Source organism: Neolamprologus brichardi, chromosome 23 (assembly GCF_056152115.1).
Source record: "Neolamprologus brichardi isolate AB-2024 chromosome 23, ASM5615211v1, whole genome shotgun sequence".
Classification (NCBI taxonomy): Eukaryota; Metazoa; Chordata; class Actinopteri; order Cichliformes; family Cichlidae; genus Neolamprologus; species Neolamprologus brichardi.
The window spans coordinates 32569394-32595326 of NC_142125.1; the positions used below are offsets into that span (position 1 = coordinate 32569394).

Consider the following 25933-nt stretch of genomic DNA (forward strand, 5'->3'; position numbering starts at 1 on the left):
ACGTTCTCTAAATAACCCTCAATAGGTGAAATCCGCGAAGTAACTAACTTTATTTTTTACAATTATTACAATTATGTTTTAAGGCTGTAAAACCCCTCAATACACACTTCATACACTTTTCTCAGGTATTAACATTTTCACACTTTTCTCTCTTGTTTAAACACCCTCAAAGTTCAGACCTTCGTAGAAAAATTAGCATCTTCTCCTGCCTTTTGTGTGCTACCGCAGGTGCCTTTGACGCTGCAAAATGTTTTGTCGACATTGTTGTGCTTGCTGCGGAGAAAAATTACAATCATACAGTGCAGCACTTCAGAGTCACACTGCTAGCGATTGAAGATTTATGTAAATTTGACAAGCTGAACATATTTTGTACTGTACAGGAGAGACAGCACAGAGGAGATTGACTGACAATGGTCTACAGCCAATCAGGACGCAGAAGATGTAAAAAACCAAAAAAACGAAATTGCACAAAAATAATCCGCGAAACAGCGAGGCCGCAAAATGTGAACTGCATTATAGTGAGGGACAACTATATCTTCAAACCTTGGACCATAAAAAATTTACAAAAACAGCAAGAAATATTCTAAAAGTTGGTTGATCGCAGGAAGCTGGAGCTGATTAGTCTTTTCTTGACGGGGCTTTAGCTTTTTTTGTCTCTTAGAGCATTTTTATGGATTTATCTAACAACGAACATGTACTTGTGTTGAAGTGCGGGCTGTCCAAGAAGTTTGTGCTTCACTTTTGGTGAATGAAATTGTATCTTGTGTCTTTATTATTTCATCTATTGCATCTCTAATGTGTATGAAGCTTGCTAATCAGGCTTGCTAGCAAGAATTGACAACTCCATCCAAAATAACTTGTGGCTCCAGAAAACCAAGATGACTAGAGCCAAAATGCTAAAGCTTTGAACTGTCATCCAAGGACAGATTGGCTATGTCTGACTTTTAGTATGGTAGAAACTACAGGGGGAAAGGAGGAGGAGGTTTTCTGATCTTAAAACCAGTTGTCAAGCATTTCAAGTTTAGAAGTCTTACTAGTTAGGTAAGCATGTCCTTGTTTTCAGGCAGCCTCAGTAAAACGCACATGAATCCTTATAAATCATTTCAGAACATGAGCAGAAATCTTTTTGAAACACATCTAAGGTTTAAAATCCAGAGGGAAATCAATTAATATTTAATTTATCCTTTAAATCTCAGCAGGATGCTTCCCCTAAAGACACAACAGTAGCTTGATACTCAAACCTTTTGTTTTTTCACTTATTACAGGTAAACACAAAAACAGACAGAAGACCAAATTATGTGTGCTGGCACAACAGGGATAATATTATGTGAGAGAAGTCATGAATATTTCATGAATATTTATTCTAAAGCAATAAAAAAATACCAAAGAGACTGTGTACATGCTGAATTGTTATCTGCTTCCTGAAATTTGTGTTTTACTTCACACAAATACATACATTTACAATAAAAATTGATCCAGACAATGTAGGAGAGGAGAGAACTCCCAGACTTTCTGCTTAATGTCTGTCCTCAGATAATCAATCAAAATCTACTACTAATCAATCACCTGCTACTGTTCAACAGTGTACTGCCATCCTCAAACATGGATTTACAAGATACTGACTATACCAGATAATAAATCAAAATCTTTATCACTGGGCAAGATGAGGTCGTACAAAGATGGTCGGTAGACAAATCAGAGAGGAGGCAAAAAAAGAGAAAATGCTGAAATGTAATAAGGAAGGAAATGCAAGAAACATACAGTAGTTCTAGCTATAAAGCTTAACTGCTTTGAACAAAGACAACTGAAAGGTGGATGACAGCTGTTGGCTGTAATGGGAGTGACTAACTGAACACAGGTGGTTCAGAAAATTAGAGGGAAACGGTGAGGCAGACGCCGAGTTAGTGGAAACTACAATTTAAGACAAACAAGGATTACAAAATTAAACAGGAAGTGGTAGAAACACTATTTAGCATTTTTTGGAGATTTTTTAATGTCCACTTTCACATTTAAATCACTGTAAGTCTTTTCCTTTTCCCCGCCTCTCGTTTCTAGTTAACTTACATCTTACTTTATTTAACTGCCTCTTTGTGCAGTTTTCATTATGGCACATTTCTTTCAACAAACAACAGCCTCTCATTATGAACAAATCACAGTTTTCCACTTTTGCTTTGCTCTTAGAATAATGACACACCTCTCTTGTGGGGTCTTAATCTCGTTCTATTGTCTCACAGAGGCTGGCGTCCCTTTGGGTGAGTTCTTTGGCTGGCTCCTTCTCAAACCATGCTGCTGATCTGTTGTTAATACACAATTATTGATTATAGCAGCTTTCATGCAAATCCATCTTGAATTTGCAGTTATATTAATCCTCTGGGCAATTCGCTGTTCCATTCTCGCGGTCTCGTTAACCTTTGCTCTACAGAATCGTTAATTAAAAGCATTGTGACATATTAAAGTGTGCATGCCATTTTCCCTAAACAACTTATGCTATATAAATCCGCCCGCTGCCACGCTTCACCTGCTTTTGTGTTTTCCAGTCTGCAGGCAGGACCATAGTGGGGAGCACTGAAGCGGTGTCATGCTGTTGTGCTGTTAGCAGACTTTGTCTCCCAGCTCTGTGCCTGCATCCTGCACAGGATGAGCAAGGCATGCCAGACAAGGTGAAAACGCTGACCTCTCTCAGTCCGACAGGAGCAATGATCCAACCACTGCTGACCTAATTTGGTGGGGTATCTCTGATCCAGTCATGTTACTGTCAGCAACCACGCTACTGTTTCAGATCCCTGCAGCTGTTAGCTTGACAGGTGGGGATATGGTGGTGTGTTAGGTGATACAGGTCTGCCGTGTACTTCTGTTGCTATCCCATAGTTGCTATCACATTTAGGCTGTGTCTCAATCTCAGCATTTGTTGTTTGGTTTCCTAAACTAATGTAAAAATGCACTGACCCTATGCAAAAACATGGTCTGACTTTAGCTTGCTGTTTGTAATAAACTAGTATGCTTGTCTTTCAATGTGTTTTCAGCAACTGGTTTCAGATCCCAGAAATTGTTGTGCATGTTGTCTGTAATGTGACATCAGGTGTTGATTTAGGTTCAACAATCTAAGCAGAACTATTAGGAAACATCTTTATATGCCAAAGTATTCAATAAGTCTAGTCTTTGCTCTCTGGGGTATTCATGAATAGGAAAAGTTATACACTGTTTTCTGTGGTACTGAATGAGCAGCTGTTTCAAAAGGTCAGCTGGACCAGCCTGAACACTCTGACATTTAAAAAAAAAAAAAAAAGGTATATGTAGATTATTTCATTACCTTTCTTTATAGTTTGGGGTAGAAAAATAAATGTGTAGAGTAAAGCCAAGATGACATTAATTATCCTTATTTATTATTTAAGGAATATACGAGATTCATTAACCACAAAAGAGGACAAATGACACCAAAAATAGAGAACTAACCATCTCATTTGTTTCCTCTCTCACTGGATTAAACCAATTGATTCACCCAGAGTACTCGAGGTCAAAAATTGGCTGTTTGCCCAATCAATAGCCACCTCACTGCTACCTATCTGCCAATCAATAAGCCTACCTGCTTTAATCTTTCCACAAATCCATCCCAACATGTAACCCCAACATACACTGTCCATCCTCAGTGTGGCCCTGCATCGTCTCCAGTGGCAAAAAACTCATAACAGAGCCTAAATCGGACTCAATTTCCTGAGTTTAAAATCAATAAAAAGAGAGAGATGTTCATTTGTTCTTGTGATTCTAATTGCAGTTTCTCATTTTCTGCAATACAGTGTTATTTTATTTTAAGATTTATATCTAAAAAGGCTAAACTAAATCTAGTCTGACGACTAGACAAGATAAGCGCTAAGTGAATAAAGACAATAGCAAATTTATTGAGCAGTAGCATCCGCAAGGTTAGATAAGCTGATATGGGATTACAAGGTCACACTGAGTACAACTGAGAGCCAATAAAGTTTTCTCATAAGGTAGCAAACCATCAGTGGCTATTATGTCACAGCTAAACTAGCTTTTGGTTGTTAAATTGCCATATTATCACCTCTATCAAGTGACGCCTATGTGTAAGTATTCTACAGACAGAGTAACATTCAAATGCATTAATAGTCCTGTTTCTTAGCATTCAAGAAATATCTATTTTCTTCTGAATCTGACAACAGTGAGCAAAAAGAGTCATTCAAAATGTAGTGAATCAAAGAAAGATGGACAAAAAAAAAAATCAATAAAATAATATACATCTCCAAACTGCTAAAGTAGATTTGGGTAAAAAAAAAAAAGTCCTTGAAAACACATCTGACTGAAAGGACAAATTTGCATAGTTTTGTGTAAAAGCTGGATATGTGACTTTTCAGACACCTGGTGGCAACTAGACAAATGCTGTTTTGTGTGTGTGCGCAATGTGCAGAAACTATGACAAATGTATTGTATTTTAGATTCTAGCTTATGTCGAATCATGTTAAAATAAATCTGAATTTTAATGTTGCCTGTGTTAGCTATATTTTCTGTGTCTCATATCACAAATATATCTGTTTACCTGCTAAATTTTAGATTTAGGTTTTAACTGAATAAAAATGGTAAAGATGCAGGCAGAAAAAATACTGAGGCTGGAAACACATCTCACTGAGTGAAAGATAAAATATTACATTCATGTATTTGTACAAAAGTAATAGATGAATAATCAAATATCTGAACAGCTAGCCTGACTTAATCCAGTTAAACAGATTCATGTTTATTCTCTGTGGGTTTAACTGACCGGCTTCTCTAATATAAGGTGGATAAAAAATGCTGTCTAAAGCAGCTTTAGTGACATATTGCTGGGTTCTATGCCTGATGGACTCACAATTAACCATAAAAAAATGTCACTGACTTTCACTGAAAATGTTGGCAGAAAAAGGCATTAAAAAACAGGCTAAACCAGACCCAGAAAATCAGTCTGACTCAATAAGTGCTTTTTTGGAAAGAAGAACACCACAGAAATATCTGTTTATGAGCAGTGAGGGAGAAAGAACAAATCCAAGTAAAAACATAAAGAGAGAAAAGGAATAAAGGATGAATTTGTGGAATACCCCACAGTAACAGACAGTGACAGATCCAAAGTACCAAACCTACTACCCCTACTGTGCACTCACAGTGCAGCAGTGGGGCCAAATAACAGAGATAAATGGGCTTTGACAGCACATTACAAAGCCTCTCGGCTGAGCTGGGCATTGTGTGTTTTAAAGGAAGGTGAAGGACATGCAACACAGAGAGCGATGCACAACTACGTTCGAGCCTGTTCAGGCTCCCCATATTATCACTGACAGCATCTCTTATCACATTTTGGGAAATGTAAGTCCATCAAATTCTTCTTTAGAATTAAATGTGCAGATTGATCCTACTTCAATGTTTGTAGTGAAGCAAGCAAAGTGTTGCTAATCTGCCGTGTTGCTAACGACCACAGCTGAAACACCTACGTACAAGGCAACGAAAAATACATGACTGCAAAGTAATCATGTCACGAAATGGTTGTGAACAGACAGCTACACAACATCCATGTTATTACTGGACACAGTTTTTGTCTCAGCAGTTTCTTAAATGTTAGAAAAAAAGTTGATATTCATTTAGTTTAGCTTAGCATAAAGATTAGCTTAGCATAAAGATAAGATTAGCATAAAGACTTAATGCTGTTGGGAATGGGTGACCTCACAATACTAATGTTAAAAGTTTTCAAAAAAAAAAAAAATCTGACTATGCATCTTGTTTGCTTAACTTTTCACCCTAAACTAACCTTCAATGTTAGGTTAATAAAGAGATAGCTATAGCTGTGTCTCAAAACCTAGGCCGCATCCTTCGGAGGACCCGGCCTTCGCGGTCTACGTAGGCCGGGTCCTTCGAAGACTGAGAAGGCCGGAAGTGTGAAGCTGTGAAATGGGACGGTCTAGCCTTCAGATTTGCATCACCGCTGTCTCTGTGGAGTTTAATAAACTCAGCCGTCTGCTACTTGCTATCTAAAATATAACAGGACACTCCCATAAATTCTCGACCATCTCACACTTCGGTTTTATCAGTTTTCTGTTTGACGTTTATTCAGCTGTGTGAAAACCCCGGAGGAACCCATCTGATGGATTAATAAAGTTTTATTTAATCTAATAACTTTGATCTCAGCCAAACTGATTTACTCCAGAATAAAACACTCAAAAAAGCCAAACAATAACATTTTTAAGTTATCTGAGTGACTTATATATCATGTTTAACCTGAGTAGCGAAAGACTGCGGGGGTCTGAAAACGATGAAGCCGAGAGTTCGCTGTTCTCGCTGGCTCGAGTGACCATTGAACCCCCCAGCTAGCTATTGAGCAAGTGGAGAACAGAGCACTTTTTGCAAATACGCAATGTCTTGATAAACCGAGCAGATATTTGAAGTTTACACGGCTACTTTCTCGCCTGAAAATATGTTAAAGGTTTACTTTGTGACCCTGAAAGATTAATAAGAGTAATATTAAAACTAAGTTTCCATTGTTGGAAACTGGAATTGGCTGGGTCGTGCTATGAATTCTGGGATATGGTGGGCCACGAAGGATACACCCGACCCATCCTTCAAATCTGGGGAAAAGGAGGACGCATTTGTCGGCCAGGATCGGAGGAGTCTACGAATTGGGACAGCCTTCGTTGTGTTGCTGTGACGTAATCAATCTACAAATGGCCTCAGGAGGATGCAGCCTACATTTTGGGACACAGCTTATCTGTTTTCTCATGCTTGTTTTTATGCTAGCTAAATTAAACAGGATATGATAAAAATTGTCCTTTTTTCTTCTTTTTTAACCTTGTTACATCCACCAGTTTATTGGCAACCCATCGAAAAGTTGGGTCTAAAAAGTTAACATCTGCCAGTTGTCACAAGTCTTTTCAGATGGAGGGAACAAACTACTGATAAGACTGTTGAGTCACCAGTTAACCAAACATACATGTCTATGGACGTGGCTTTTCTAACACTAGCCCCAAGAAAACATTAAGCTTTACCTTTGTTATGGAACGGCTGTGTGCAGACAGGAATAGGACCCAGGGTGCAGACACTCGGAGGCAACACTTGAACTCAAAACAGCTTTAATGTTAAACTCAAATATAACATAACTGGAAATATCAAAATAAACTTACACCGGAAGACTGACAGAACACACAGCTAGATAAACGGTAGATCACGACACAGACACAGAGAAATAAATCTTAAATACTTAGAGGGAGCAATCAGGGAATGGGTAACAGGAGGGAAACACAGCTGGGGCAAATCAGGCCTAATGAGACAAAGGGAAGCAAAACCAGATACATTAACATCAGACAAAGACCTTCAAAATAAAACAGGAAACATGACACAGACTGAACTAAAGACACAGACTAACACGCGCGCACTGCAACAGAGGGAACAGAGACGTGGGACCAGGGCAGACACAGACACAGACACTGACTGGACACGGGGATACAGCAGACAGGGGAGACAGCAATTATGGAACACAGACAGAAAACCAGAACACTAAAACTCTAACAAAACCCCACCCAGAGAACCTAAACTAAGAATAATCCTAAAACCCATAAAGCAAAGCTAGAATATAATGAAATAACAAAATATAAGAACCAAAAACACTGGGTCGACGACCCAGGGACCCTAACAACCTTTGGTGATTCCCAGATACAATTTGATAGTTTTCTAAAGTGTAGGCCAATATCTATGTTATAATTATATTATTATAGCCCCCAAAGGACTCTATGTTATGTGAATACAGGACCCTGGGAACACAGTAGCCTTTGATTTGTTCCTATTATGTGCCAGTTGGGAGACACAGCACCCTTGGAAAACAGGAATGGCTACATTCAGGTTAACCGTCTGTTGCCCCTAGCTTTATATTTATCATACAGACACAACTGTGGTAGCAATATTTTTCCTAAACTCTCAACAACAAGATAATTATTTCTCTTTTTAAAAAAATCTCATCTTATCTCTGCTGTGAAAACACAATAAATTCAAGTCAAATTAGGCCTCTGCTTTGTGAAGACAGTTATTTCGTCAAGGTCGCACCAACCCTGCTCAAAGTAAATTAAGCTAGCCGTCTGGATGTGCAGGCATGTGTGGAATCTGTGTAATTATCTTCTTGCGCTGAGGAACCTTGAATGATTGTTGGCGTAAATTGCAGTGATGCGCTACTTCTTCATTTTCTATGGAGTGGTTCTTGACCAACCAGGATTCAGCTGTTTTTTCAGGCACTCTGCAAAGGATAAAAAAAACCTCTTCCCTTTACCTCTGTACACACAGTGTCACCCTCAATTGCTTATTCCTACACATAACACTCACACACACAGCAAATATGGTCAAGGACATGTGGGACCTCTGAGAGACATTGTTGAGAGCTGATGGCCTTTCAAAAACAAACGCAGCACCAGGGATGCAGAGAGACAGGTCTGAAAGAAAGCTATCAGAAGGAGCAGCTGGATTGGTTGTGACAAGACACTGATGGGAAAGAGAGGCTCCACGAATATAGAAAGCCCTGCCATCAGCAGTTCTGTGCCTTCAGGTAATGGGCAAATAACATGAATTCACTTCCTGGCTGATGCACTTACTGCGACTGTGTGGCACTGTGAGTCCTGCGAGAGTGCTTTCTTTTGTCGCCTTGAAGGGCAACGAGGGTTAGCAAGGGGAAGCGGTCGCATCTGGTTGCACCACTCCTCCCAGCAGATAAACTTCCATTTTTGCCTGCCTTTGCTGCCTTGAATGTTTCTGCTGAGCGTCCAAAATAGACGAGCGGAGGAGAAATTTTGTTCCTCGCCACACAAAACCAGCAGATATGAAATAGTTCCGATTCACTTTTACTCCCAACAGATGGAAGAGAGGCGCCTTTTTCTGATCTGCAGCTACCAGGCGAGCGTTACTCAATTACCCAGTGGCAGTTTTGTGACCTTGCACAAGATAGGAATGACCACGCCAGCCTGCTGAGCTCGTCTTTTTCCTTTTTTTCCTCTCTTGTTTTTACAGGGGACGGCAAATCCTCCATCACAGCATGAGCAGATTGATGCCCTAAGTGCATGACCTCATGTTAGACATGAGGGTGACAGCGACCCGGTCTGCCATCTCTATATCAACGTCTTTTGTTTCATGATTGGAGAACCAAAAAAACATGAAACCTCCCTGATTCTAAAGAAAAAAGCTCTTTTCATAAAGCAAAAACAACCAATATGCTGCGCCGTTTACAATATCTTTTGCAGAGAATAAAGCAGTGTTTAACACAGGCTTAAAGCCACTAACACAGATAATAAAACATAAAGGCGAGATCATTTAACCATGCTAAATTCATGCAAGGAACTACATTTCCCCCATTTTATCTGTCAAGCTAAAACTAATTGTACAAAGTCAACAGAACATCAGATACATGGCAGTGTGGTTGCATATTAGCTCCGTGCATGCATTATGTATGTTGCTTCTGGGTGCATATGGTAATAGAAAGAAAACTGTGTCACACCAAGCAGACTACACAGTAACACATTTCTCTTTTAAATGAATGTGAAATAGCAGCTAGATTTAACAGCATTCAACTGTTGTTATTCAGTGCACCCAGTGTAATCTACTAGAACGCTCTTATTTAAATTTAAAGTAACTTAACTGATCAGGGACTGCATTGGTTAAACCTGTTCACACTGATGGTCCCTGAGATTGATTCCCTCCATGCATAACCTGAGATTCTCTGGTCAAAGGGAGGAATGCAATATGAATGAAATGGCACAAGTTTGATATCTGTGGTTTGCTGCTGTTGGTACCTGGAAAAGCATGAACGTTTGGGAACAACTGACAGGAAGAACTTACTCTGTATCTGCCTAAATTAAAAATTCAAGACTTTCTAGTATGCCATGAGGGTTTTTCAAACAAGTCACGTTCTAGACTCAGAGAGGGTATAAATGAATACAATCTGGAGCTACGGCAGAATGTTGGAATCAATGCAAAGTTGCTCTGAGTAATAACCTTAATCTCAGGGTGAAACTTTCTATCCCAGTGAGAGTACTCATTGGGAGGATGATAATGCCTCCATAATCACCATGAGCAGTCACTGAATGAAAATTATGTGAATCACACGCTATGGCAGTGGTTCCCAAAGTGGGGGGCGCAGAGCCATGAATTAAAAAATAAAGAATGTTTGGACACTGCTAACATAATGGAGAGGTTTTTGACGGGGCTCACACACAATGCAAAGCAGAAGATGAAGCATCACTAAATATGTTTCCAAACCAACTTCCTTCCAAGCCAAAGACTAGAAAATATGATGAAGCATCTTTTGCCTTTGGCTTCACCTGCACAACAGCGGTGCCAAGGTAGGTTTCCCCGACAGAATTCGTTTCCCCTGCGTCGGGAGCACAAATCACGGACAAACCGTATCCCACATTCTGGATTTTTAGTCCACAAACACTTCTTACAATGACATTTTGGCAACGTTAGCTCTTTATACAGTAAAGTTACAGTGGGATACAAGTAATATCAGGCTGATCCTGCCCCAATTTGTTCAAATCACAGACAGACAGTATCCCACAGCTGTTTATGTTTTTGAACCCATTTTGCACAGAGAGGCATATTTTGAAAAATGTATTGATAGCAATGTTGAATATACAGGAAAAAAACAACTATACGTAAAATAATTACACCATAAAGATGGTTTGTTTAGTGGTTTATTTAACTGCAACCTGTAATTTATTGCAGTTTACTTTTATTTGGTTAATTGTCTACAAAAGATTTGAGGTGTGAAATAAACGTCAATGGAGTTTTAAAGCAAAATATGGGTGTGTGTGGTTGGAGGATGTGATTGTGGGGGGGGGCGGCGAAGATTTTCTTGCAAAACAAAGGGGGGGCCTAGCAAAAAAAGTTTGGGAACCACTGCGCTATGGCCTTCACAGTCACCTGATCACAACTAAACTGAATACCTGAGGGAGATTTTGGAGCAGTACAATGACAATCATTAGTTTTCTGAGTCACATCCCATTCTTAATCAACAGGCTTTAATATGATGCTGTCTGTAATTCACTAATGCATCCCAAAAGTGTTCTATTGGGTTGAAGTCACGAATATTTAGTAGCAAGGAAATTATTCCTGAGAGCGACCCATTCTAGGTGACTGATTTTATACACCTGCGGACCTGAATTCAATGATTCGGATGGGTGACTGAATACTTTTTGCAACACGGTGTCAGGGTTCCTGGGTCACCGACCCAGTGCTTTCAGTTTTGTTCATGTTCAGTTTATTTTGCCACTGCCTGTTTCACTTCCTGTTTGTTCCCCGTGTCAGCTTGTGTCATTAGTCAGATTATGTTCAGCCCTGTACTCACCTGTTTCCAATCATTGCCATCATTCAACCTGTGTATTTAAGTTCCTCGGTTTCACCAGTTCTTTGTCGTGTCATTGATGTTATGTTGTCGTTTCCGCCTGTGTTCAGCCAGCCATTCAGTCCGTCCGTCCTTCATTCATTCATTCAGTCAGTCGTCCAGCCAGCCAGCCAGCCATTTCCTACCTCTGTTCTGTTTGTTCACTGAATCGGCAATAAACTCCAGCCTTCACCTAACTATCCACGAGTCCTGCGTTTGGGTCACTTCCTCGCCTCCACTCAGCAACCCCTGACACACGGTGTATGAGGCATTGATGTTTTCTCAGTTCCTTTTTGTTCTTATGTAAATTTAGTGGAAAAACAACTAAAAGGTTTTGTTTTGTTTTTTTTTCTGGAAAGTGATGTTCAGAAAACTGTGAATTAGATGATTATAGTTTTGTTTATAATCACTTACTAAATGAGTTTTCTCAGTCAGACCACATTAATGCTGTTTGATGCTCTTCATTACTAACTCCCCCTCCTCACATTACTGCACAGCAAATGGCTTCAGGCAGCAGCCGCATTAAACTATAATGCCTTGATGAGCAGTGACAGTGATTGGAGCACAGCCTCTGATTAAAACACACACACTCACCTAACTGTTGACGGGCAGTGATATGAGCAGCAGCCATCATTGCTGTGCACTGTCTAATGAAGTACAGCTCCATATTTAATATGTCAGCATGCATGTGGGTCAATCGGAGACTGAAGCGTTGTGATGCTGAAATCAGTCTTGATACAGTAGCTTTCTGGTTGGCAGTACTACACTGACACCCTGAGGCCTCTGTGTCACTCTTCCACTACATGATAATGCTGAAGTCGTTCATAGAGCACAATTTCTTGTTGAAAACATGCACGTTTTACTTTAATGAAATGCATAAATTGTGCAGTTTTAAAAAAATGCAACCATACCTCAAAACATTTGACATAACAGAGATCGCATTGCATTCGTGTGGTGTGATAAAGCATGCACCGAATTCGTTCTAAAGCGATGAAACAAATTAATTTAAAGTGGTGTTATCAACATTTTACAGTGCCTGCAGAACGTTGGCTCGGTGTGATATCATTTTCAGCTTCCTAGGGGAATATGCCACTGTTCATTTAATCTGTAGCTCCCTGCGACTCTTCTCTCAAAGAGGCAGAAAACAAAGGAGGCAGAGAGAAAGGAAAACACAACTCGCGTTTCATTAAATCGGCGGGAAACCAGAAAGCAATCAATGCTAGCCATTTTTGCCATTTTCTTATCAACATACACAGAAATAGAAGAAGTAGCATCTTGCAAACTGACGGCTTAATATTCAGTTTGAGTGACAGGTTCGGCTGTTCGCACGTATGTTTATGAATCCAATTAGGGTCGAGATTATTTGCTACCATTATGTCAACATTCAGTGTAAAGAATAGATCATTTTTCACCTGGAACTGAGTGGAATTACATAAAACAGTATAAGATCCCCTGTGGTTAAGATTTGATCATTTTGTTCACATCTAAGCGATAATAAACCTCAATCAAATGAAGTGTTTTTCTTGTAAACCAATTGGCTTATGTGTAATTTTCACAATATTTCAAAGACATCTCTGCTGAGTGACACAGGATGTGACAGCAGGCTGTGGAGCCCTCTGTGCTCCGCAGTGACACTCTGTCCACTCAAATCAACGGCACCGCCCCCCACTGCAGCCTGTCACTACTCTGCCTTTAACCACCTGCTCGAGGGTGAGCGAGTGTGTGGGTGGGGGTTGAAGCAGCAATGGCTTCACCTGTCTACGTCTGGTCACTTCTGCTGCCACCAAATCTCTGTTTTTATGGGTCACAATGTTGATAGCTTCTTTTTTTCTTCTCGTCATTGGGTACAAAAACCCAAAAGGCTAGCAAGTGCTTCTCAGAATATGTACGTTCTCTTTCTACAAAGAGGAAGAAGCATGTTTATGAATGATATTCGATTCTGTATTACCTCACAGTATCAAAGGATTAGGAAAAAAATTTAAGAGCCAATAAAATATGGAAAGACTTCACTTTTTAATTACAGGTTTCAGGCATTGATTTATATGTCCTGTATGTATCTAGTTGAAAAATCTGTCGACAGTTTTGTTCTGTTTTTTTAAAGCCTGACAGAAGATGTATTGTTATTAAAGAGAGAGACGCAGTGGCCCTGACTAAAGTTTATACAATCTGCCAACAAAACTTTCGAAAACTCACTAATTAGGTATAAAAAAAAATATTAAAGGAAAAGTTTAAGTTTTTGAACTCTTAATTGGCCCTCAGGGTAAAACTCCAAACTCCAACATTTTTAATGTTCTCACCTCCGACAATATAAAGCCAGAAAGTCTAGTTTTTGTTTCTTCTGCTATGAGTATCTATGCTAACATAAGCTAAGCTAACGCTTACTGGCTCTAGCTTCATATTTAGTGTCTAATCTGAGTTCTACACAGAAAAGTAGCATTATATTATATATACTGTTACACTACTTTTTACAGTATGTAATGTACAAGCACTTTTAGGGTCTTATTGACCACTCAAAACAATTTAAGTCACATTTTAACGTTCATATAACACTGTTCTGTACACTTTGAATCACCAATTAATAACAATTATGTCTTGGACATGACATGACAGCGCTAACTTCTGCACCACCACTACCCAGTATCATTCATATGTAGAACCTCATGTACATTTACACTTAGTGACTCATTTATTGAGTTTATAGCTTTTTACTTCGCTTTGGTTCAGGATTAACATAGTTATTAGTAACTAACAAGAGAAGTGTAGCTTTAAAATTTACATCCTTACCTGTAAAAACAAGTCACTGCAATTGCAAACTAAACCACATCTCACCTCTGTCTCTTAAAAAGGCAAAGAAAAGACTGGGTCAGAGAAAGCAGAACATTACAACCTGACTTCTCAATTTCGTCTCTCCGCTAATTGTTTTGATTTTTGCAGCCTGTGCCCTTAATTTATTCACTATAACAATTCATTTCATTTCTTAATTTTCAAATACAAGCAGATGTCTGATAAAATAGATCTCAGTGCTGCAAAGTGAACACATAGTCAGTGCAGACAGAGAAACACTGATTTCCTGCATGAAATCTGACACTTTTTCTTTACTAATTTTGGGTTGCTTACACTCTAAAAAGTAATCCAGAGACTTAGTAAATATCACTATAAATATGTTAGATGAGCCTGATAAAATCTATGAATATCCATTTAGTAATTATTTGAGTTGAAAGTTGAAATAAATGTCTAAAATGTTAACGTGTGTGTTTGTGTTAAATTAAGGTATTCATTTACATTTATCTCAGACAAAAAATTCAGTATGTGGTTCACAGAATACCTTCTTTGCAAGTACTTAATATTTTTGTTTAAAATTGAATCAAAATATTTGAGATATAGGTATCTATACTCATCAGTATCCTGTACTAAAATCATTAATTATTCAAATCAATATTATTTATTGTCAGCAACTACAACTGAAAAGTGTAAAACACGATAACGTAGAGTAATTGACTACCATGAGCCTTTTTCATTGTTTAGTTCATTTTGTTTTTTAAATATTCTGAGCTTTTGTGTTTGCTCTCCTGGTTTGCCATATATCCTTCAAGTATGTAAGGCTTTGAGCTAAAAGTGGAAAGGCTCTTGTCTTTTTAGTGCTTGTTTATTTCAAGTTATTGCCATGTTTATGAAAATTTCATTTGGAAAAATGTTTAACATGTGGTCATTTTTCATACATGTATTATGAAACACACAACTACATATTAGTTTGTTTGGTTTTTTAGACTTAGACTTCCAGTGAAATACAATCACTGTAGGGATGCACCAATACCGATACTGGTATCGGGTATCGGCCTCGACACCACATTTTCTAAAGTACTCGTTAAAAGTCCCCCGATACCGAGGACCGATACCACGGTTTGAGCCCTGTCTATGTTTGAGCGGCATGTAAGGGGTTAATCACAGGCGCCGAGTGCCCGCCCCCAGGCCCCTGCTGCATCTCAGAGCTGGGAGAAGGTGAGGTGAGACAAGTCAGTGGTGTGGAACTACTTCAAAGTGAACGAAGACGTGAAAACAAAGGCGGACTGCAAATTGTGCTCAGCGAAATTGTCCAGAGGAGGCTCAAAAGGTAGCGCATTTAACACAAGTAATTTAATGAAGCACCTAAAATCCCAACACGACAACGAGTACAAAGAGTTTACCCACGCTTATTTACCCACGCTTATTTACCCACGCTTATTTACCCACGCTTATTTACCCACGCTTATTAGCACAGAGGAGCATAGCTGATGCTACAGCAGTGGGACGGAAAATAGTTGGGCATTTTAAACATTCCGCCTTAGCCTACTCCCGCCTCGAGGACATTCAGGGACAGCTCAACCAGCCAATACAGAGACTGCAGCAGGACGTACAGACGCGCTGGAACAGCACGTATTACATGCTCCAGTCCCTCACTGAGCAAATGCGAGTGCTGGGGGTGTCCGAGCACGAACTTCCTGACTATCTCACCGCTCACCAATGGGCTCTTATGGAGACGACTGTTGCCATCCTCGCCCCCTTTGAGGAACTAACTAAAAAAGTGAGCAGCTACGACACACTAGCCTCTGATGTTATCCCAGCTGTGACTGTGCTAGTGAGACTTCTAAACAGAGAAACAGATGAGGACCACGGCGTCAAGACAATGAAAGCAACCTTACTGGCAGCTGTCAAGAAGCGCTTCAGTGACGTCGAGACCAACCCACTGTACTTCATCTCCACCATACTCGACCCAAGGTAAAGTCTGTGTGCTGTAGGTATTCAATGATAAACTACAGTGCTAAATGTAAGATTATTTTACATCTGAAATATTATATATTTGTAACTAAAATACACAAATACAAATGTATGCAATATATATAACATGAAATACATTTCCCTTATTACTACCAGAAAGTTAAATGGCTGGCATTTGTCACAGTGGTTTAGGGGAAACTAAAATCAGTCCTATTTTTCCACATATTAATACATTTATGAATTTTGTCTAGGTACAAAGATCGCTTCTTCTCCAACAACACTGCTCCAGAGGCCGAGCTGCACCTGAAGCAGGAGCTGCAGATGATGTCCAGAGCTGAGGCAGAGGGGAGTCGGGCAGAAGCTGCAGAACCTCCTGCTAAACTGTTCCTCGAGGCCCAGGCCAGCACTAGCAGCAGTCTGGACACTGTATTTGACGAAATCGCTAAGGAGCAGCCCCAGGCAGCACAGCTGCTGGCAGCAGGTGCTGCCATTTTGCTCGACACATACCTCGGAGAGGCCCCAAGCCCTCGTGAAGACAGTCCTCCGAAGTACTGGGCTGTCAACAAAATCAGGTTCCCCACTTTGGCTAAAATAGCCCGTAAATACCTCTCAGCCCCATGTAGCAGTGTGGAAAGTGAAAGGCTTTTTAGCTCAGTGTCACACTTTATAGATGAAACAGAAACAGTCTGACTGCTGATAATGCAGAAAAGCTACTTTTCTTAAAAAAAAACCTGCCACTCACTTTTTCTCTCCATTAAGTGAGTCATCTTAGACTTGATGTTAATGCCTACCTCAGTTGCACTGACTGCCACAGCTCTATGTCAGTGGATGTTGTTAGTTTATTCAAATATTGTGCACTAAATAGCAAAGATGTTTATTAATGCCCCTTGTGTTGTCCAAAGCGGCAGAGTTTACAATAAACTGAAAACAATACTTGAGTTGCACTGTCACTGTTTAAATTTTTGTTAAATTATAGGACTAAAGCTGTTACCTGTAAATTTAAATCATGTTTTTATTAAGTACTCGGTATCGGTGAGTACTGAAATTTCCAAAAAAGTGGTATCGGTGCATCCCTAAATCACTGTGATCGTGGCTCAAGAGTTGGCAGTTCGTCTTGTAATCGGAAGGTTGCCGGTTCGAGCCCCAGTGCTGACAGTCTCGGTTGCCTACTGGTGGTGGTCTGAGGGCCCGGTGGCGCCAGTGTCCGGCAGCCTCGCCTCTGTCAGTGCTCCCCAGGGCAGCTGTGGCTACAATGTAGCTGCCATCACCAGTGAGTGAATGTGTGGATGACTGAATGTAGTGTAAAGGGGTCCTTAGGGACTAAATACAGGCCATTTACCATATTTAATATTAAGTACAATTTTGATTACGTTCAGTTTACAATATTAAGTAAATGGAACAAAATTCTGGATTAACTGACCATCTATATTTCAGTTACATTGACCAAGCATGTCAGTGTTATTTACTCAATTTTGTGTAACAACTACAATTATTCATTTCATCTTAATATGTTTAAGCTTTAGTTATTCAATTGATCAAGTATATTGAACAGATTTGACTGGTTTCCAATCTACTCAATATTTTTCAGTGTAAAAGTGTTGCCTCAAAAATCTTAAGTAAATGTCAGTTTTATTTTTTAAAGTGTAAATCAAAATGTGTCCTGCTGCATGGTCATGGTTAAAAGAAGTGTATACCATATGTGAAAAAAAATGATGACAACGCTGTGAGGGATTGAATATGTGTATCAGTATTTTTTAACCCAGAATCACTGAATTATGCAATAACTATTTTTTGGAAAACCGAAAGTGAAACTCAACACAAGATACAGGTAAAAGTAACCAAATTAAAATGGGAAGTGAGATATAACTAAACATGGGAGCGTTGAAAGATTAAGGAATCATTAGTAACTTAACAGAAGGCTCAAATAAGAAGAATAGAAAATAAACCTGTCATGATCCAGCTGTGTGCAGGCAGGAATTACACCCAAACGCAATTCACCAAAACGGGGACTTAACTCAAAATATAGCTTTATTAACAGAACGGAAAAGTCGATACAGAAATCAGTACAAAGCTAAACTGGGAAAACTAAACTCACGGGGAAAGTCACACAGCTAAGAGGGAGAACGTGACACAGAGCTGAGGGAGACTCGGACATAAGTACACAGAGGGTAAACGAGGGAAGTGGGGGCACATGGGGAACACAGGTGACACTGATAATTATAACGAGACGGGAGACTGTCAAAGTAAAACAGGAAGTACACAGAGGCGCAGACAGGAAGGGAGGAGAGAACACGGGGAGAGCTCAGACATAACGGGCTGGAGAAAACATGGAAGAAAACATGAGGGGCACGAGGCATGAGAACTGAGATACAAGAACACAAGAGAACTAAGAACGCTGGGTCAAAATGACCCAGGACCATAAGAAAATCTGTACAAAACTTAATGAAAGAATAGCTCTATATACTAAATACTGGTTTAGTTTCAAAACAAACAAAACTCAAACATGAACCATTCTCAAAATCAAAAGGCATAATGAATTTAAAAAACTGGGACATGACACTATCCACCTGACTTCTATTTACGGTTAAGTGCCTGCTGCTGTGGCCGTCTTTTATATACAGTCTATGCACAAATCCAAGCGGTCAAAAAGAAGAACAAAGAAATCAATGCAGCTTTTATGTCTACAACATATACTAAAACATCTGCTTATAAAACAGCTATTAATATTTTTACATTATCGATCATCAGAGCCAACAGCACACCAGCCCCTTGTTTATGTGTGAAGACTGCAGCGCACGATGGTGATTAAATTACAGCAGTTATCTTTATCATCGTCACAGCTGGGGACACATATTCATCACAAGATTAAATCAACTGGAATACTGATCTAACTGTGAAGAGATCAGTGTGCTGTGCTGTCTGACACACGCTGAGAATCAGATGCTGTGAGATAAAAAGCATAAAATGAAGCGACTTATTTGTGTAATAAACTGGGACGCTTTTGAAAGCTGATTTGATTTTCTGCTACTGTTTAAATGTTTAAATGTCTAAGAAATAACAGGAAAAAATGTCAAAGAGAATGGTCTGCGTTTTTTTTGTATTGCACTTTTCAGCTGTGCCCTTATGTGGATTTAATGGTAGCTGGTTTCTTTTAACTGCAGTTTTGTGCATGAGCCCAGTCAAATAAACTGACTGTGCAGTGGCACATGTGGAATTTTGATTCAATATCGTGTGGAAATAATATCGCCCACCCTGCCTTAGGAGTTACTATTACATATAAAATGCTTCCAGTGTTTACTGCAGGCAGGGAAAATCAGTTTTAATCCAAGCACACAGAGATTACGTTTCAAGAGCACCTTTGGGTTACTGCATGTACGAATTGGACCGACGCTCTCATATGTAAAAGTTTCCAATGTACATACAAAGAAAAAGCTGCAGTTGGCGGAACAACGTCAAAGGTTCTGTGAGAGTTTCATTGCTTGGGTAATATTATTTGGAAATCAACCAAAGCGATCTAATAAAGGTGAGTAACAATGTTTCCCCTGAATCACAGAACTCCCAGGCAAACATGTCCTGCAGTATATTAAATTCCAAACTTTTCCATTTACAAAATGGGAGTAGAAACACCAAGTAAGAGCTCCAGGGACACAAGAGAGCAGCTTAGAAAGAGCGAAACAGCAATAATAATAAAGAAAACACAATTACCTGGATTTTCTTTACTTCATTGCTGAGATATAGAAGGTAGTTGTAGTGCAACACAAATTTCAATTAACACTATATTCTTTTGTGCTTATTCCCGAGGAAGTCGGTATTTCAGAATTTGCAATTTCACACTTTACTAATTTAAAAAAAGAAATTCATGAAATCTCATTTCCTAATCTAACGCCCTCCATCAGTCTTATCTCGCTGACAATAAGAAAAGATTAAATGGTGCCAAATCATATAGGAGCCAAAAATAGAAGGAGATTAGATTTTCTCTTAGAGTTCCACAAATGACTTTAAATGTTGAATGCTTTGATAGATTAAATAGTTTACAATGGAGCCAGTTAGGAAAACACATAAAAAGTAAAACTAAGAGATAATAGAAATACCCCATGCACTATATTTCATTTATTTTAAAGCTATACATACTTGGGGTTTTTTTCCAAATCTTTAAGCATAAATCCAAAGGAAATAAAGCAGAAGCAGCATGTAAGAAATAATAAATAATATACCTTTAATAGTCTTTAAATATGAAAATGACATCTCTGAATAATGAATTCCTTTACTTTTAGGTACTGTAAGTATATTTGAATATTTGGACTTATGATACCAGCAGGTGGATATTTTAAAGGTCTGTGCTAAAATTCAGAGTACAATTCCTTTAATTGTCGGTTTTTGCACGTGAAGTTTTTAATGTACTCTTAATTTGATCTGTTATTGTATATTTTACACATGTTTGTAAATGTTATATACCTATGTGTTATGTGACTTTTGTTGCCATGATGCCAGGTCTCTCTTGGAAATGAGATTTTTAATCTCAGTTAGATTTTTTACCTGGATAAATAAAGGATTAATAATTTTTAAAAAAAGTTGATGGACCATGACAGCTCATTTGATTTTATGACATTAGAACAGAGGCCTAAAATGATGAGGCATTGCATTTTGATGCAAAACATCTTTAGTGATGTGATGGAGGTTTATATAAGTGATCAAGCTATTTGTTGGAGGGAATTTGGCCCAAGCATGTGCTGTGTGGACTTGAAGGGCACATGAGTGCATCTCTGAGGGTGCTTCTGTGATATCGGTTGTTCTCCTTGTTGTTATGACCTCTTCAGTCCCCTTAAAACTGCAGAAACCACTTGGAACGCATCGCACAGGACTCTCATTTCATTCTTGCTAACCTCTTTTACGGGCCCACTTATTTCTTAAAAATTGGAGGCATGAACACCTCTTATTATGAAGCCCTTTGCAATCAATAAAGGGTGGAGATGCTTCCCTTATTGAAATATGCCTCCTCTCAGGAGAGGTGTTTCATGCATGGCCTATTGGGAGGAGATCCCGGGGCAGACCCAGCTGAAATTATGTTTCAGCTGTCTTGGGAACAGCTTTGTGTCCCCCTGGATGTGGTGCCTGGGAAGAAGCCTGGTTTGGTTTGTGCATTTCTGCTGCTGACCCAGATAAGCTGAGGGACATACATAGATAGGTGGATGGATTTGTTCACAGTCTTGTCCTTTTCTGTAAAAAAAATCTCAGTTGTATTATTACAAAGTGCAGATCTGCTTGTTATATCAGCATATGACTTTTATATTTCAAATAGTGTGAATGTGAAATATGAAGAAAATCATGCAAACTACTTCAGGTAATTACTAAAATATTTTGCTGAGACATATTAACACTACAGCTCCCTATAGGCTTCCAGCAGTCTGTAATCTGCATCAGCTACTAGCTGCTCGCTGTTGATCTGAAATGAGAAAAGCAGTGACAGCAGAGACCTGGAATGGCGCTGACTTTCCTGCGTGGATCTCCACATCAGTATGTCTTTTCCTTCCTGTGTCACCGGCTTGGTCAGTAATCAGTTTGTTATTAAAAAGAGAGAGAGAGAGAGAGAGAGAAAAGCACTTGCCTTTTTATGTGCAGACTTGCTGCACAGCAGGACATTCATGAGCCCAGCGACAGTGACCTGATGCCTCTGTGGAGCTGCAGGAGAGTAAGAGCTTGGTCTCACACAGCGACAGAAAATAATCTGTTCCACAATGTCATCACATTTCAGGAGCAAGCAGCTTAAATGTCTTGTATGATTAGCTGACTACTGCTGTGTCTTCCCCTTTCCTTTTTGCATTTGCATGCATGTTATATCCATGTGTTTTTGTTTTTTTCCCACACACGCAGCATATAGACATCATAAAGAACTCCAGATGTCCAAACACTGGGAGTGAACGCCACCAAAACATCTAAATCTGTAAGATGCTTAACGCCCACACAACACCTGTGCGTTTACTCTGTGACTCAGCCAATCTGCTAGCTCAGTTCCTCCGACAAACATCCTCTATGTAAGGAGATGTAAAGGTGTGTATGCCTCTCTGTCTCTCTCACGCACTGTTTGCCTCATTCTGTTCAACACAGTGTGGCAAACCTTCTCTTTGACTTAATCCTGATTCATCTGTCTTCTTCTGCATATGAGCGATATGCAGCTTGCTTTTGTTAGAGCGCTGTCCTCTGGCTGTAAGAGAAAAAAAAACAGATTTATTCTTTACTGCCTGAAAGTACAAAGCAAAACATACAAACCGCACAAAGCACAAAGAGCCTAAAGCGTCAGACTGGCTGCTTTTATCATGAAAAGGCTGCTGCTGGTATCCAGCAAACAGACTGCAGATACACTTATTATTATGGATGGCAACACTGCCAAAGAACAACTTATTTGTGTCTTATTTGTCTTCAGTTTTCGGTGGAGTACAAGAGCGATCCTTGTCTTTGTCTGCAAAACTTGAAGTAATCAAGTCATTCAGAATCTGTTTCAGGTCATGTGTTCTGCCCTTGCTTGTTGCTACGACAAGTCAGAAAATCTATTTTACCTGTGCCAGGAAAGGCTGAAAACCATCACCAAGTGGTGCGAAGTGTCAAGTGGGTACATTAGAAAAAATAAGTTCATAGCTTAAGGTTCATATCACCGTCCAATCCTGTTAAAGCTTAAGGACATGTCCATTTACGTTTGACTCTCTTGTTCAATGACTTCATTTCCCAGGAGACTTTGTGTCATCTTTAGTTTCCAGAATTACTGAAAAAACAATTTCATTTGGCAAAATATCTTAATTCTCCCCCCCGCCAATATATTTGATCTTTAAATCAATTAAATGTTTACATAGAGTGGAAAAAAGGGAAAAGTCATGCTAACGTACACAAATAAGTATATTAAGTATATTTTGTGAATATTTCACAATAGCTGTGTAACTTTCAGAAACCAGTATATTTAAGGCTGGCTCCAAAAACAAGTCAGTTCCCGTAGTTTTCTATGTTAAAACTTTACATCATGTTTACAGTCTGATACACAGGTTTTTAGCCTCTGCGGATAGTTTACACCTTTATAACAACTGTGTGGTGCATGATTTGTTTTATATCCTGACACTTCAGCCTCCTTGTCCATTAGTATCTACCGTTTGCCACTGATTTCAGGGTTTACCATTAGGTCATAGTACCTGGTACTGGGTACTTTTTTAGTACCCACTTGACTGGGGTTCCAGGCGATCCGAGCAGGTACTAAAATGTGACGTCGTCACGCTCCATGCCACCGATTGGCTGGTCAGTAACGTTAATCGATGAGTCACGGGACCGTCTCGTTTACGAAAATTAAAACCGGTCCCGAGTCTGACGAAAAGCCACAGACCGAGCAGCAGGTATATTCTTGCCTCGACGTCCACCTTTGTTGTAGCGTTCGTGTCGCACATTAATTACATCACGGGACAAGCATTGCTATGACAACAAGCACGCATACTGGGTTGTAATGGAAATGGAATGGAAAAGGGACTAAACACACTGAACTGGACTTTTTCATCATGTTGGTCCTTTTGAAGCATTTTTCATTTAATTATCTCATGAATAATATTACTCACTGTTTGGTAAAGCTGTGCAAGAAGTCTGTGCTTCAGTTTTTGTGACTTTCATTATTTCATAAATCTTTTGCTTAGCGATAATTAGCATATATATATGTGTGTGTGTTTGTATACATTTTATAAACACTGCCTGTTAGCAAAGCTTGCTAGCCTGTGCTGATAACTCATTATTTAATATTCTTGTCCAAATATAGTCATTTCTGGCTCCAAAACACTGACATGGCAATGGTGCTAATACTAAGGCTACAAAATGTGAAATCCAAAGATGACATCACAGTGGCTTCAGTATCTCCATCTTTTAGTTACAGTTTATGGCTTACAGTTATAGTTGGGTGAGAAAATAACAAAGTAGGTTCAGTTTTTACAATTTCTGGCAGGACTAAATAACAAATAAACTACCTCTTTACCTTTAAGTTTTAATAAATCTTCATAAACCCATGAATGGAAACATGTCTCTAAGCTAAAAGAGCCTGTTGGCTGCTAAACCTTTATTTTGGAGGTCATGATACAAACTCAAATTGTGCTGTATCTGATAACATCATCTTATTCTGTGCTCTCCCCTCACACCTACATAGATGCTTTGTTTTGTTTACTATAGCACAGCTGTGATGAACAGTTAAGTAATGGATGACAAAACAAGTAATTCTGAAGGTTTTTTTTCAGTGTTTGGAGTTGTTGTTAAACAGCTTGGCCACAGTGCCAGAATCACTGCAGAGCCAGTAGGGATGTCGTCTGAAGGCTTCTGTAAAAGCCTTTATTCACAGTAAACATGCAGAAAGCTCGTAGCTCGCGGTGAACATGCCGCCACACTTTCAGCCCATCTGAAAAGGTCGAAAAAAGGCAGAAAACAATCTGCTGCAGAGACAGACACAATCAAAACAACTGAAATGTACTTTTCACATCTTCTCAACTGCAACACTATAGGCAACATTCAAGTTTTTATACAGCACCCTATCCATTGCTTTTACACCCGTTACGTGTCTTGGACCCACAGCTACAGCCAACAGAACGTTCTTGCTGTGAGGTAACACAAAGACTGAAATATATTTAGACAACTTCAGCTTTATGATTTGAATTACATCAAATCATAGTCACAACCACTTCGTTTAATGGTTCATAAATACAAATGTTTAATCGGCCAATCACATGGCAAGAACCTCGTGCATTTAGGTGTGTAAACATGGTCAGACGACGTGCTGAAGCTCAATGGGGAAGAAATGTGGTTTTGAATGTGGCATGGTTGTTGATATCGGACGGGTTGATCTGAGTATGTCAGAAACTGCTGAGCTGCAATAATTTTCCAGCACAACCATCTCTAGGGTTTACTAAGAACGGTCCGCAAAATAGAAAATGTCCAGTGAGCGGCAGTTCAGTGGGGAAAATGCCTTGTTCAGGCCAGAGGTCGAAGGATCACTGACAGACTGCTTTGAGCTGATAGGAAGGCAGCAGTAACTCAAATATCCACTCATTATAACCAAGGTATACAGAAGAGCATTTCTGAACGCACAACACGTTGAACCTTGAAGGAGACGGGCTACAGCAACAGGAGACCACATCAGGTGCCACAGAACAGCACAGACTTTAGAGAAAAGAAGAATTTAGAAGGGAACAGCATGAAAGCATGGACCCATCCTGCCTTGTATAGCATCACTGATCCAAGCTGCTACTGCTGCTGGTGTAATGACGTGGGGGATATTTTCTTAGCACACTTTGAGCCCCTTTGTACCAACTGAACATTGTTTAAACACCACAGCCTGCCTGAGTATTGTTGCTGACCATTTATGAGATAGTTGCTTTCGGGCAGGATGAAGCACAAAGTCTAATCATCTCAGACTGGCTTGTTGAACAGGACAGTGAGTTCACTGTGCTCAGATTGGCTCCAAAGTCACCAGATCTCAATCTAATAGAGTGAAATTAACATCATTGATGTGCAGCCAGAAAATCTGCAGCAACTGTGCGACGCTGTCGTATCAACATGGACCAAAATGTGTGAGGAATGTTTCTAGCACCTTGTCAAAGGAGCTTGCAAAGAAAAGCGTCTGGACTTCTTTAAGTTGCTTGAAGACGTTTCACCTCTCATCCGAGAAGCTTCTTCAGTTCTAAGGTCAAATGGTGGAGAGTCCCAGATTTAAACCTAGTGGGAGTGTCCCCCCACAGAGGGACAAAAGGACCCCCTGATGATCCTCTAATCGCCTGAGCCAAG

At 39.6% G+C, this 25933-nt stretch overlaps 1 protein-coding gene across 1 annotated transcript; it reads left to right on the top strand.

Annotated features, from left to right (window-relative positions):
- Nucleotides 1–15806: 15806 nt before the first annotated feature.
- On the top strand, nt 15807–16831 carry LOC148096270 (zinc finger BED domain-containing protein 4-like). Its single transcript, XM_087836386.1, has 2 exons — nt 15807–16141; nt 16393–16831. Exons 1-2 carry the CDS (start codon nt 15807–15809, stop codon nt 16829–16831), a joined length of 774 nt encoding a protein of 257 aa, XP_087692512.1.
- Nucleotides 16832–25933: the final 9102 nt, after the last annotated feature.